This window comes from Molothrus ater, chromosome 5 (genome assembly GCF_012460135.2).
Source record: "Molothrus ater isolate BHLD 08-10-18 breed brown headed cowbird chromosome 5, BPBGC_Mater_1.1, whole genome shotgun sequence".
NCBI classification, from domain to species: domain Eukaryota; kingdom Metazoa; phylum Chordata; class Aves; order Passeriformes; family Icteridae; genus Molothrus; species Molothrus ater.
The window spans coordinates 59,555,561-59,570,826 of record NC_050482.2 but is presented as its reverse complement, the minus strand read 5'-3'; the positions used below and the strand labels follow the sequence as shown (position 1 = coordinate 59,570,826).

The 15,266-nt window shown below is 48.5% G+C and overlaps 1 protein-coding gene across 1 annotated transcript; it reads left to right on the top strand.

The window, feature by feature from the left end:
• The first annotated feature begins 2,103 nt into the window (after positions 1-2,103).
• Positions 2,104-13,043, top strand: DENND11 (DENN domain containing 11). Its single transcript, XM_036401736.2, has 9 exons — positions 2,104-2,565; positions 7,864-7,963; positions 9,019-9,177; positions 9,865-10,018; positions 10,258-10,396; positions 10,866-10,997; positions 11,187-11,337; positions 11,531-11,599; positions 12,686-13,043. The coding sequence occupies exons 1-9, from the start codon at positions 2,310-2,312 to the stop codon at positions 12,879-12,881; spliced, it is 1,356 nt and encodes a 451-aa protein (XP_036257629.1). The 5' UTR covers positions 2,104-2,309; the 3' UTR covers positions 12,882-13,043.
• The last annotated feature ends 2,223 nt before the right edge of the window (positions 13,044-15,266 follow it).

Genomic DNA, 15,266 nt, shown 5'->3' with positions numbered 1-15,266 from the left:
TCAGTACCTGAAACAGTAAATTGAAATGTATTCATTCTGAAGAAAAAATGCCTTTAGTCCCCAGGACTACATGTTTTTAATACCCAGAAAGGAAATTCCTTCAGACCAGTTTTCAATCCCACCTTAAACAATTTTAAAACTTTTTTCTCCCCCTCAGAATTTAGAGGAACTATCCATTGTTCTAAAGAGGGATGTGATATGTAAAGGAGGAAACTTGGACCTGCTGTGTAAAGAGGGCCCAGCTTGTTCATCTTGCATTTTAAAAATAAAAGCTACCACACTTTCATTTACATTTTTCCTGACTGTTCAAAGACCTGATGACAATTTCCTGAGCCCTCAGCTGGAGGGAAAAGGTGTTCATTTTCTTTTGAAGTACAGTTTTTATTTCTAAAGGGGTAATATTATCTTCCAGCCTAAATCATTTCAATTTTGGTGAAATAATAAAACAGTAGAAAATGTGGTCTTTGTTTTTTGCATGTATCCAACAAAGAGTGTCCCCTCAGCAGGCCCAGATTGCTGGCCAAAGCCATATCAATTGCTCTGGTACCCCCAGGTCCCTTGTCCCACGGGTTTTTTCAGCAAAACTCAGAGCTCAGAGCATGATGACGTTTCACACATCTCAGAGCCAGCACTGGCAGCCCCTGCTCCCTGTCACTGCTTGCTCTTCCCACTGCATCCCTTCCCTCATGCTGGGGCAATACTGGTGTGACTGCAGTGCTGAGGGGACCAGGAACAGCTCTGCACCACAAATAGCTCGTGTGGGTCATGAAGAAATTCCTATTTGGGATTTATTTCCTGCTTGGATTGCTGGGGGACAGACACTTGACATTTGTAGCAGCACTACTGTGGAGATGAAGATAGAAGCGAGCTGTCACTTCAGCGTCACCAACATGCAAAAATGTATTCATCCAAATGAAGATTGGCACTGTCTATACAGTTAAAGCAAAGCATGTGGCCAAGTATTTGCAGAATCTGGCTTTTCTTTACACAGTAACAAAATATTGTGCAGGGTTTGTTTCTTTTTTTCTTTACCAGTCACCTTCTCTGAAAAACTCCATCTGCTAAAAACCACCTACTCTGGTCTATAGCTCTGCAAAGTAAACTTGTGCATGGGCTTTGTGAAACAAAATGCCCACTCAGTGTTGGAGCTGTCTGAAATGAAGCTCACAGCAAATGGATGCTAATGTTACCAAAAAAAAAGAGAAAAAAACCAAACCCCGCTGCTGAGGAAACTGGATGACGGGTTTCTTAATGGGGTATTGAACGTTCAGAACTGCTCAACAGGAAAAAAGTTAGACAATTGAGGCTTTTATGACAGTATCTTCCTTTTAATTGTGGCCTGCTTAATTGGGCAATTCAATTAATCAGAAAGACCTAGGGAACCAAGTTAATCCTAGTGACACTTAATGACATTGGTGGTGGCATAAGGAGGACGGTAATTACAAAAAGCTGGCTGACTGTAGATGCCCTGGTCATGCTTCTGCCCCCATCTTTCAATCTGCTTCTTCCGCCCAGAACTGTTTCACATCCTTCTGTAGCACATAGGTACATATGTGTGTGCATATATATATATATATATACACATATATATATACATACACGTGTGTGTGTGTGTACACATACCAGTGTACTGATACTGGACCATTATCCCTGACTCTTTATCCCTGACTCTTTCAGATTTGCGGCTCGCAGCTTCCGCCACAGCCATTTGAGGGGGTGCGAGCCTGCCCCCGTTGCTCTGCCCAGTTCCCGTGGCTTTCCCAGCAGGACGGCGCTAACGGGGCTGGGGGAGGCAGCGGCTCGGCGTTGCTGTCACAGCCGGGGGAGGACAGAAGGCGGGCAGCTGGCTCTGCCCGGAGCGAGGAGATGAAGCACGGGCAGGCGGACTGTCCGCAGCCCCCGAGCTCCTCCAGGAGCCGGCACCGGAGAGCTCCGAGCCGGGATCTCCGCCGGCTGCCCCGGCTGCTCCAGCCCCGCCCCGCCGGTGACACCCCCGTGCTCCCGCCCCTCGCTTCCCGCCCCCCGCCGGTGCGGCGCGGGGGGTGCGGCTCCGCTCGCTTCGGCTCCGCTCGCTTCAGCTCGGCTCGGCTCGGCTCGGCTCGGCTTAGCTTAGCTTAGTTAGCTTAGCTTAGCTTATCTTAGCTTAGCTTAGCTTAGTTTATCTCTGCCCCGCTCGGCTCGGCTCATCTCGGCTCGGCCCGGCTTGGCTCATCTCTGCTCGGTTCGTCTCGGCACGGCCCGGCCCGGCTCATCTCTGCTCGGCTCGGTTCATCTCGGCTCGGCTCGGCCCGGCTCGGCCCGGCCCGGCCATGGTGGAGCGCTCGGACGAGGCGCCGCTGCTGTTCTGGGCCGAGGGCCCCGCCGTGTCGGCGCCGCCGCCCGCGGCCGAGCCGGGCAGCAGCAGCAGCGGCGGCGGCGGGAGCGGCGGGCGGCGGCTCGGCGGCGGCTGGAGCGCGGCTCCGTGGGACGGCGAGGGGCCGGCGGAGGCGGCGGGGCCGCAGCGGGCCGAGGCGGAGGAGGACCAGATCGTGGCCGTCTTCGTGGTCACCTTCGACCCCCGCACGGGTGAGCGGTGCCGGGAGCGGGCGGGCCGGGGCGCGGGGGCCGGGCCTGGGGCTCCTGGTGCCGCTGGAGCAAGATGGATGCGGCCGGCACCGGGCTTCCCTTGGGGAGCGCTGCCCGCATCCCGCCCCCCAGAGACCGCTCCTCCCGCCGCGCCGGGCGGCGTGGCCGGACCCCGCGCTGAGCGGCCGCGGGAGCCGGGCTGCCCTCCGCCCCCAGCGGGACCGCGGCTTCACCGCACGGCTGCCGGGGTCGGGAGCGGGGGCCGTGGGCATTGCCGAAAACGGAGCACAAGGGGATTGCTTTTGGTCTCCATCCCGCCGAGAAGAAGTTCTGGCGGGAGGAAGGCGCCGCGTCTGGTGCCGCTCGGAGGAGAGGGATGGGTGTCTCTCCACGGCGCAGGGAGTTTGTGGACGGTGCTGGGGCATCCCCTGTGCCCCGCACAGATTTAGGCCGAGCCTCTGCCCAGCGCTGCCTGGAGGGCACCAACCTGTTAGCAGCATCTTGAGAGCATCCTTCTGTCTCCGTGGAGTGGCGCAGGCCTGCCCGCAGCTATCGGTGATGGATGGCGTTTGTGGCAGGCGTAAATCCGGCAGGCTCGCAGGGCATGATCACCAGCAGCAGCAGCTCAGCTGCCTATTTCTTGGTGACCGGTGTGTTTAGAGGCTGGCCTCTGGTGGATCTCTGGGACTTAGTGCTTTGAAGGAGTGCTGCGATCCAGAAGGGCAGAGGAGAGGGGCAAGGGAATTTATTTTCTACTTCTCACTGCCATATCCATCACTCTCAGTGTTGTTGGACTGTGCTGTTGTATCACTACTGACAGAGGTTATTAATTTCAAACCTGTAAGTCAGCATTTCAGAAAATGTCTTAACTTTGTTTTCCTAGTCCCAGTGCTCCCACAGTATCCACCAAACAGGATCTTAGGACACAGATAGGAACTTAGCACCTGCCTTGTACCTGTGAACACAGGTACCACTGTGCAGAGGGGTCTGATGTCCTGAGACACATTGTTGGGTCTTTTGGCTGCCAGGCACCAACCTGGGGTTCAGAGGCAAGAGAGAGAGATTCAGGAGCCCAGGAGTGAGACTGAGCTCCTCTTTCTTCTCTAGACCGGCACTGCCTTAGTAGATCCACAGCAAAAGTACAAGAGACAGGAGTCTGTAAAGCACAGTGAGGTTAGTTCATCAGTGGAAGGGGAAAGTACCTGACATCCTGCTCACAAGAGGGCCTTGGCAGTGAAGACTGAATGCCAGTCCTGAACTGAAAATCCTAAGGAAGTAGAGAACAGGAGGTAGCTGCTGGAGTGATGTGGTGTCAGCAGTGCCCACTGTCAGACAGCATGGTTGCTGTGTCCCAAAACACCCAAGGATTTTGAGAAGTTACCCTTTCATACTGCACCAGAGGGAAGTGTCTTCAGTCTAGAGGTCATTCACTCATAAAAATCTGAAATAAGATTGGATGTCATCTTTCCACCAGGAGATGGAAAATGGAGGTGTTTTTCCTAAGTATCCAAAACATGAGAGAGTCTGGGTGACTGCAGCAACAGCAGGTTGCCTTTCAATCCGACAGCATATGCCTTCTATGAAATTGTGAGATTTTCTTGAGAGTTGGCAGAAAGCTGAGCTTTCTCAGGAGTTTTTCTGAACCAGCTGTTGCTTTGAATGAAGTCCAGGGAAAGTTGGGCAACAGCTCTTCTCACATCTGATGTGCAGTTAATGCTGGGTGTCATCAGCCTTGGGAGTAGTCTGTCAAGTCCAGGAAGATTCAGCCTCCTGCTGCTACCCAGCAGGGATGATAGGACTGTGAGCAATTCACCAGCAAATGTCAGCTTTACAGCTGGGGAGCAAAGTGCCCTGTGGAGGGTGTGGACTTGGAAAAACATCATGAAAGTGCAGTGGTGTGAACTTGCTAAGGTCAAAAAGAGAATACAGGAATTACTGGTAAACCACATCAGATAGTGTGAGGGACTTCTGTAATGTTTGTAAGGGTAGCTGGTCCTTGTGTATGACTTAAAGGAAATCATCCAGTTAGTGTCTGAGCTGGAAACCTCCTTGAGCCTGCCTAGTAAAAGCATGGACCTCCTTTGGCAGCTTGCTGAGGCACAGGAACAGCTGAATTTCTGGTGGTGGCTGTGCAGGTTGTTATGCCAGGTAGTGTCTGCCCAACCACAGGCAAGTAGGTGGGCAAGAGAGGTTTTACTGGAGCAGCATGAAGTGGTGACCATGCTAATAAAGAATGTAACAACTTCCCTCCAAAATTTAGATGGGCTTGAAACAGAGGAGCTTAGTGTACAGCAGTTGCATGTGATGAGCTTCCAAAGGTAGGTTATGGGGTTGCCAGGTCACTGTTACAGTTCCGGTGTCCCTGTCACTGTCAGCGCTCATGTGAGTGACTGACATAAGAGCCAGAGGCAGCTTCGGAATCGGTGCTGGTCTCACCCGCAGCATGGTGAACCCTGTGGCACTTGAGAAGGAGCTCTCCTCACTGCTCTTGTGGGACAGCTGATAACAGTCACCTTTGTAGAGGTCCCACACAGTCTGTTAGCTTAAAGGGTCTGTGAGTAATGGAGACAAGGAGGGAAAAGAGAGAAGTAATGTGTTTTTCACCAGTGAACATGCAAATATTCTGTTTTTCTGTCCCTCGTTTCTCCTGTGCAGGAAACGGAGTGAGTGTGATGTTTAGGTTTCACTTTTTGCTTCTCCTGTCCTGGCACAACATGGTAGCACTGCACAGCAGGGGACCCTAAAGCCCTCAGCAAACATCTAATAGTGAGGAGTGACAGGTGATGACCCCAAATGCTGGTGCCAATATCTTCTGTGGGAGAATGTGAAAATCCAGTGGAAAGGGGAAATACAAGGGAAAGAGGAAGAACATCCTTAACTTTGCACACTAGAAAATGAGTGCTGGCTCAGACCTGACCTGAAGGTGGGAGGTAGCTTCCGGGAGATCAGATCTGCAGATCTGACTCTCAGCAGAATCACTAGTCTGCTCCCTAATGCTGGGTGACTCTCACTTGGAAAGTTTCCTGTGTGCATGAGAGCTGCTTTCTCCATGGGGAAGGGCAGTGCTTCCTGTTTTTCTACAACATTGTTCCCTCCTCCCTGCTCTGGTTTCTCGGGTAGACTGGCAGTCCTGTTGCATCTGGGTGAAGTCTCTCCTTTGTTTGCTCTCCTGTTTCGCCAGACTGACTTTCCTGCTTTTTAATCTCGGCGTTTGTTCTCTGACTGCCACGTCACTCATGTGCTCATGGGGCAAGGTGGCGTGAGGAACAGCCAGGAGCACAGCTGCAGGTTGCTCCTGACAGATCCCAGAAAAAGAAATAGCTACGTGATAAGTGAGCTGGTTTTGAGGTCACATGCAGGGTAACGATCTGTTTCAAGGCATCCTTTCCTTATTGCTGCTACAGAACAGGCATTGTTTGAGCAATGTCCGCTTTAACACCTCTGCCAGGGATGTGACACCTGACAGTGTTTGTGACTGAACTGAGCAAAGCCCATCTTCCTTTGCTCTTGCTGGCACTCTCACCTATTGATCTATGAATCTACAGGTAGTGACCAATAAGGGATGCTTAAAAGCACATCTGGCCTTAACCACAATTTCATGGTTATGAGGCAACAGTCTCAAGAGTTGACTTCCTCACGCTTTCAAGGAAGGTTCTTGCGCCTTTAAAAAGCGAACCAAACAGGCTCACACAAGCCCCAAACAACAAAAGCCACCATCTATATATAATCTGCAGCCCTCCAGGGGAGCGTGCAGGCTGCTATGATGTCAGTGGCTCTCTCTGCCAGCCTTTCACACGCCTCAGAGGCCGAGGCTCCGCACAGCAGAGCTCTGTGCTCCCGCCTGTCACTGCACAGGGCTGCGCTCGGGGTCACGAGGCTGCTGCTGCTCCCCGGCTCTGCAGGAGAGCTCTGCTTGTGCACTGCCACTGGGCTCCTGGATGCACAGCTCCTCCTGTTGCCATGCCTAACGCTCTTGGGTTTTTTGAAGTCCTTGCCAGGCAGGGCTGGGGGAGGTCTAGTGAATACAGCATCTATGTGAGAAGAAAAATAGCCTATTTAAATGTCAGTAGCTAAGCCCTATTCCTGTGCAGGCATATACTTGTGCAGTATGAGTAATGAGACAAAAGACAGACTTCAGAAATGAGGCCGCAGATTTAAATATCTTCAAGAGTCTTAGCTGAGTGTAAGGCCCCTCCAAATGTATGCTGTCTGTGCAAGCACTGCTGGAATGCTCACCCCAAAGGGCAGGGAAAGGAGTGAACCAGTAGGAAGCACCTTTGTGCTGCACCTGCCATTGCATTATCCTGAAGAATGTTGGTTTGTTTGCCTTGTTTTTAAAACTAAGCCACATGACTTCAAATGCTGTGGGCAGACTGACAGAGAACAGAAACTTGGTGGGTAAATTTGGAGCACATCTCAGTACAGTGGGAATGTCCAGGTGAGCAGGTTGGGCTCTGAAGTGCTGTCATGGGAAAGTGTGAGAAGTCGCCCCTTTTTTGGTCTGTGGTAAACTTGTTGGACTTCATTTGCTTTAGGGACATTTTGTGACCTTTCTGATATCATCTGTTCCAGGATCAGGCTCCTCAGGCCTGGCCTTTTCCCCTGAACAACTGCATGCTTTCTGGCTGGGTTGGCAGGTGACAGATGTTTGCTGATCTTGATCTAGCCTGTAATTTATGTACTTTTTTGTTGGTTATTCTAGCATGCACAAACACATTGCAGTACTTGGATCAACTCAGTCCCCATATAAAGCTTCAGGTAACTCCTCCTATCCTAAAGAAAATAGGAGATGTTTCAGGGAAGAAGTGATGACTTGGATGATAGTTTAGGGGTTTCTGTTTGACCAGGCCTGCCAAGCACAGGCAAAGAACAATACTGGTGGTAGTGTGAGCTATCCCAGAAATTCATCCTAAAGAGCAACAGTCTGTCCTTTGGTTCTTTCTTATGGGATAGATGCTTGTGTAGACCAAAGCTTATGCACCATCAGGTAAAATCATAGCTGCTCTGTAAGTGAGCTTATCATGGATAAATCCACAAAATATCACTAGCTTCAGAAGTGGCCCCAAATGTCCTGCAGTGTCTGTGTGTTGTGCTACAATAAGTAACATTTGCAAGAGATGTGTGGAGTATTGTATGTCATGTACTGCCTGTGACAATTTGGGAGTTCAGGAGTTGTGTTAGGACACTGTTAACAGGTGTCCCAGGGTTAGAAAAGCAACAACTTGCTGTTGATGATGTGTGCATTTTAGAAAGGGGTACTGTATTCAAGCTTACCCAAATTAATTTGCTTCTCTGCAGGCAACATGGTGGAATGGTGTTTACCCCAAGATATAGATTTGGAAGGTGTGGAATTCAAATCCATGGCAAGTGGGTCCCACAAAATCCAGTCAGATTTCATGTGAGTACATCTGAGCTATGTTACTTCTTCCTTTCTTGGCTGTGCACCTAAACCACCAGCTCTTAATTCAGAACATGCAAGGAAAATACCTTCTAGGAAGCTAGGGTCCTGCAGAAACCGACTTGCTAAGCTGTTCTACCTGTGCCAAAGATACTTTTCAGACACTTGCAGTATCATGTTAAGTACCAGCCAGCTGCAGGGATCTGCTGTATGTCTGCTTTGCCTGTGGAGACCAACTGGGGCAGGCCAACTTCTCGCTGCTGTGCAAATCTTAATGTGTACTGGGCAGATGATCTGGACTGCCACTACTGAGACTGTCAGCAGAGGCCTAGGGTGAAGGGCAAGGAATGGCAGAACTGAAATGGGAAGGATTTTGCAGGACCAGGACTTAGAAAAATGTTCTTAACTCTGACAGGGCTTTTGGTTCCTTTAAATGTTGTTATAAACAGGTCTCACTTTCTTCTTTGCTAGTTCCTTCAGTGGAAACACATAAGAGAGGAATTTTCTGCATTCTGCTAACCCAATGTTGCAATGCAGCAATGTTTTGCAATGAACTGCAGTGTCACAGTTCCTTTTGGTCAGGAATAACAGTTACTTTCTTAAAGGCATGTGAACTGAACTCTTGCAGTCTGATAATCAGAGTGTGCTTCAATGTGCTGGCACCCAAAATATGACCAAGTAGCTGTAGTGTACTCAGACCTGCATTCACTGCAGGCTTCTTCCTTGGAGGAACGGCTCTGCTCTGACTGAATCATGCATTCTGTTGGTCTTCCTTCTAAGTTACTGGTTTATTTTATATTTACTGGCCTGTGACGTGGCTGGTAGGAGCTTTAGTGGAAACTCCTGGGAGCTCTTGCCTTAAATATTTTGTCTTGCTACTCAGAAGACTGGGGCACCCAAGGCCTGTCCACAGCCCTTCAGTTAGCAGGGTGGGATTTCAGGGAGCTCCTTACACAAGAAAATATATTCCCAAATCAGCAATTTCAGCCCTCAGTTACCTTTCTTCTTCTTCCCTCTTTGTAACACTAACCCTTCTGTCAAACCTTTGTCTGCAGTTATTTCAGGAAGGGGCTCTGTTTTGGCCTGGCCTGCTTTGCCAACATGCCTGTGGAGAGTGAGTTAGAGCGTGGTGCCCGCATGAAGTCCGTGGGCATCCTCTCCCCTTCCTACACACTGCTGTATAGGTACATGCACTTCCTGGAGAACCAGGTCAGGTAAGTTCCCTTGGGAATGAGCCTGGCCATTCCCCACCTGGGAGAGGTAATGATGTTCCTTCTATGGAGAGCAGTTTTAGGCAAGTGAGAATTCAGTGACAATGCTCTGCTGTGGTTTCCTTGACTGGCTATTTCTGCAGAAAGTATTACAGGTTTACAGTGTGAAGGAGACAAGGAACTGATTAGCAGCAGTTTGTTCCTTCCTTAACAGGCTAGTCAAATGATACCCAAACCCTGGTTATTGTAGGCAGACCTAAGTGTCACAGGGAGAGTTGAGAAAACAAGAAGTTCCCCTTTTCTCCTTTTGAAAACTATTTTACTACGGGTTTACAAAAGGCTTCTAGTTGTGTAATGATGCTCCTGGCTAGCTGTGTGCTTCAGTTGTGTTGAGTGGATCTAGCAGCAGAAATGGTGATGGTAGAAAACTGTTCCTACCTGAGTGTATTTAAAACAGGACCAGTGCTATGCACACCCCAGCTCACTGCCTGTGTCAGTGTGTGTGTGTGTTCTCTGGCTGCACTGAGAGCTGGTAGTCCTGATGTTTCTTCAGCCCTCCTGGATGAATCTGTGCAACTGAGGCACCCAGGATCCCTTTTAGCTGGGAGAGCAGATGTTTGCTGGGGGCAAGGCACTAAACAAATAGTATGGAGATACTACAGATCTCCCCTTTTTTCCTTTCTTTTCCAGACACCAGCTGGAAATGCCAGGGCACTACTCCCATCTAGAGGCATTCTATGATGACAAGAAAGGAGTTCTCCCTGATAGCAAGGGCACCCCCAGCTCTCAGCAACCTGTCCACTGGCTGCCTTCCATCCACAGATACATGTACCCAGAGATGAAGGTGAGGCAGGTGCCTGAGGCCTGCAGGAATGGGCAGAGGGCTGCTGCTCCTTGCTGGTGCCTCAAACTCCTTTATGTAAGCAGTCACTCCCGCGCTTTGCAGGCTGCTTAGATAAGATTTTGTTACTTGGACCGCTGCAAGCTGTGTGCTGGTCTTGCTCCCACATTTAGACTTAGCATCTGTGCATGTGTCCCTGCTTCACCTCTAAGCTGTTTTCTTCCCTTTCGCTCCACCTGCAGATCACACACCCTGCTGGCTGTATGTCTCAGTTCATCAAATTCTTCGGTGAGCAGATCCTCGTCCTCTGGAAGTTTGCCCTGCTGCGCAAGCGCATACTGATATTTTCACCACCCCCAGTTGGAGTTGTCTGCTACAGAGGTATGTTTCCAGGGACACTGCAGAGCTCTGATCTAGTAGGCTGAAGCATTGCAGAAATTGCCTGCAAGTACTGAGGGGACAGACATCATGCAGGTGTTCAGAATCCATTGTGACCATGCCTCGTGAAGACACCGCTCAGGCTGCATTTACACGTTTCCTACCAAATGCTTTTCTTCAGGCCTCGTGAGTAAGGACACATCTGGCACTGTCAAACTCAGTTCCTGTCAGCACAGGATAATAAGAGCACTGACTGAATGTGTGGATTCTAAAATGTGGGATTCCTATGGGAGAACTGATTATTTCCTATGCAAAACAAGATGTCATCACTTGAGAAGTTCTGGTGTTCAAGGGCATTTCAGAGCTCTGACCATGGTTTTTCTAGAGGCCTGTGGGAGAACTGGGCAATTGGGGTTCAGAGTGCCTTGAGGGAAAGCAAAAGCATCTCAGGATGTACTTCTCTTGTCCACAGTGTATTGCTGTTGTTGCCTTGCAAATGTTTCTCTGCCTGGTCTTGGAGGAACTGTCCCAGAGTCCAAACCATTCTTCTATGTGAATGTGGCAGACATAGAAATGCTGGAGACAGAAGTATCATACGTGGCCTGTAAGTATGATGGATTAGGCGTGATGTTTTTAGCTTCAGGCTGCAAAAACTCTTGAGACACCAGACTGTGGAATAGTACTGATGAGAAATAGGTTGTGCATGGAATGACTAACTATGCAAGCAAGAGAGAACAGTTGCTCTGCTGGGAAAGCAACATGCTGCTCTGAAAATCTTCTCTGGTTTTGGCAGGTACAACAGAAAAGATCTTTGAGCAGAAACGGGATCTCTATGATGTCTATGTGGACAACCAGAATGTGAAGACGCATCACGAACATCTGCAACCACTCCTGAAAATTAACAATGCTGACAAGGAGAAGTACCGACGGCTCAATGACCAAAGGTAATCACAGAGGTCTGGGTGCTCCTGACAGGAGATGTGGAATCAAGAGGACACTGCTCCTTTGTACTTTCCTCCTTGTAGTATTTTCAAAATATCCCACTGGTTCAGCTCATCTCTTGAAGATTCTGGTTGTCTCATAAAGCTTTGAGGTTCACAGTAGGAACGTGCAATTAACTTGTCTCCCTTCTCTCAGGCAGATGTTAATGTATTCTCAAGAAGTGGGTGAGGATTGCAGCTCCTGTGAAGAGGACCTTTTTATCTTGTGAGTGGCTACCTCTAATACTTAGCTGGACACTGCTAGTTTTAGGGAGCCTTTTGCACTTGATTTTGTGTTGCACTGTTTGGCATATTATGAAACAGCATGCTTGACATAATTCCATAGTTAGCTTTCTTCCTCAAGGGTTCCAAAACCATACTCTGGCTCTTCTTCTTCAGATCACCTTCCTTTCATTTTGAGAAGCCAAAATGTAGTATCCACTGGGGTTGCTTATGTGCCAGAAGGGAGAAGCAAATTTTAAAAAACACAATCAGAAATGTAAGAATGCCCTTGCAAACATAAGCACTACTGCCAGAACATTTGGCTCTGGAAAGGACAGTGTTCATGGAAGCAGGCACTGTACCATACTGGGGGTTGGTACAGTGTGGAGATCAGGCCTGCATGTGAAGGATTGGCCCACTGATGTGGCTGACTTCATACCTGGCAAAGAGAGGAAGCAGAACTGGGTATAGAGTGGGAGGTAGAGAATTAGATAAAAACCACATGCTACCACCTCTGAAGCCCTGCTGTGCCTGTTGCTACTCACACTCTGCAGCAGGTGAGAAGTAATGGAATGAGACTCTGTGAAGGGCTGTGGGGGCAGAGCTCTGATTGTTGAGCTTCACAGGTGTAGCCAGAGCTCTTTCTGAATAGCTTTGCATGTTTCTAGGAAAGCAACAGGTAAGGAGTAGCTCTCACTGGGGTGTTCTGCACCAGTAATGGAGAATTTATTTACCCACTGGCTTATCAGATGGGTGACAACGCTATTTCCTTCTTCACATTATGGGAGCTGTAGGTGTGATGTACCTGCTTGGTGACCACAGATCACACTTTAGCTGATAACGTGGCTCCTTCTGAGGGAAATGGCACCCACAGACAGGAGCATCACTGTCAATTAACAGTTCCTGCTTTATCTTTGTTCATTCTGGGTCATCGTAGAGAGAAGGGAAAAGTACTACAGCGCCACCCACCAAGGTGGGATCTCTGGCTGAAGTGGGTTCAGTGCAGTTCTGGGGCTCTGCTGCCAGTTTGGTAAATACATTGTCTTTTTGGAGAGTGTGTACAATCCCTTTTGCTAACTTTACCCTTTAGGTTTTTCATGGAGCAGAACAACCGCATATTCCAGACGCTGATGGAGGTGTCAGCCAGCCAGGACAAGACCCTGACAGCTGAGCATGCACGAGGCATGGGCCTGGATCCCCAAGGGGATCGAAGCTTCCTCATGGACCTCCTGGAAGTGTATGGCATTGATGTCATGCTAGTCATTGACAACCCCTGCTGCACTTAAACCAAGGGCAAGAGAGATGGGGAGCAAAGATCACTTTAAAGACTGCCGGACATTGCTTAGGAGGATCACTGGAACTCACCACAGCCACAGTTATTTAATAACTTTATATGGAGAGTATTTATAATTTTAAAACAAAATGTGATTTTATTTTCTCACACTCAACTTCCCAGTGAGTACCTGCTCTGAGGTTCCTTTTGGTTTTGTCTTCCTTTCCCTTTCCTTTGTGTTTTTTTGTTTTGTCTAGCTAGGACCAGTGGCACCTTTGCACCAAATCTCACTGTTGCCAGTGATAGCTAGGTTTTGGCCTAGCCTGGATACCTGAGGGCTGAAGACCTCAGGAAGCACTTTGATGACAACCAATGTGAAATGCTATAGCTGAGCTTTCAGACTTGACTGGAAAATCCTCCTATCAATCCCCCTTCCACTTGGGGACTGAAGAGGGCTTTAGCACAAGCTGTTAATGGCCCAATCTCATAAATAGCTCCTACCAAATTTATTGGTGGGGACAGTTAAACCAATGATAAGAACCAGAACTCCTTTAAACATTCCTCACCCAACTTTAAGGTGAATTGGAGTCAAGCCACCCTTCTTTGTAAATGGCAGAAGCAAGTTTGGGATCGGGGATGCTACAGGATCTTCTGACTTTGCTTACTGGAGCAGCACAGTTTCACTTCCAGCATCTGAGGTGCTCTAAACTGGTAGAGACTGCATGGACCTATCTCCTAGCTGGAGAAGAGCAGCCTCTCTCCTCAATCCATCCCACCACCACCTTTGGCTTTTAGTTGCATCCCACCTGCTGCTTTGGTTTAAAATCTTCAAACCAGCAAGATGGTCTCCATGTAACAGGGACCAACACCACTGAGCCACTTTGCAGTCACTTTGTTGTCCAGCCTCAGCTTGGATGGTGCTGGGCTGGAGGGGGTAGAATAAGAATGCTTTAACTACTGTTACTAGCCCTTCCTTTGTAGCTAATGGGACTTGTTGCTCCTTTGCTTTAACACTGTCTGCTAATCCTCCTTTTGTTGAGACTTCAGCACTGCCTGCTGCTATCCCTGGCTGTGTGAGACAGAGAACAGACCTTTCAGCTGGAACAACTGAAGTTTGCAGGAGGTTCCCTTGGAGTTTGGTATTCTTACCTGGCACAGCTGCTAGGAGCAATGTTTAAAAGCAAGTCTATCTTCTTTTCTGGGCAGAGCTGTAGAACCAGATGAAACAGATGTTTTCTTATGCTGTTGAAAGAACAGGATTCAGTTCCTGAAGGACTGGTCATTACCTCCAAGGAGGCTATCCCAGTAAAGAGTAACCCCTTGGCCATACAAAATCCAAGAATGCTACTGTGGGTTCCACATGTGACATACAGCTTTGCTCCAAACCCTTCAGCCAGTAGCAGTATCAGCTTTAAGCTGACTGTTCTTCCTGAACTGTGGCTATAGCTGATAAGTTGCTGCTTCTATCATTACAGATTTCAGCACCCTTGGAGGGCTCTCTGTGCACTGTAGGAATGCAAACTGTAGCTGATGTATCTGTTTGTCCTAACATTTTATAGGATGAGACAGAGCCTGAACCAGTCTAAAGCAGGCAAGCACCTTTTTGAAACAGGTGAAGCAAATGTTCTCCAAGCATACCCTCTGTGGTTTGTCTCCCTCTGGAAAGGAGGAGGCAGTTGTTCCTGCAATTTGCCTGTCTGAGCAGTCACTTCCCTAGCTGCTTTTTCAAGGCTTTGGGATGTTTTTGTACAGAAGAACATATGCTGTTGTTCATACTATCAATTGCTCACAACAACTGTAACATCATCCTTAGAAGGCTGGGGAAAAATGGAGAGGTAAAAACAGCTGAGTATCATTTAATGGAAAGAGCAGTCTCTTTTCCTTAAGAAATGGCTTTGTTGTAAAATTTACACCTGAAGTATAAAAGTGGCCCACAACCTCCACACTTTTTTCCTCTAACTTCCACTTCCATTTTAACATGCTGCCTGCAGTGATGATCCCTGAGGAAGTACAGCTGAACTGCCCTTGTACTGCTGTCACTTTTTCAGACATCAGAAGAAAACCAGAACTGAAACTAGTCACAAGCAATTCCTCCTCTCACTTTCTGGAAGGTTTGCTACATAGTTTAGCTGTAATCAGTTGTTAATGACTTTCTATTTTCTTTGTCAGTAGTTCTTTTGCTAAACTAAACAGAAACCTTTGATTTAATGTTGAAATTTTACAGTCACTGCAGTCAAAGGCTTTCCAACACCCTGCATTAGAGCAGTGTTGGAACATGAGATCTAGTAGATTGCACTGACATAGTCCACTGCACAGAAGCTCCTGAAATTCCTATTTGACATTTATTAAACCTCTGCTTTCCAGAAATCAGGTCCTCACTTGTTAGCAGTAGCATGGG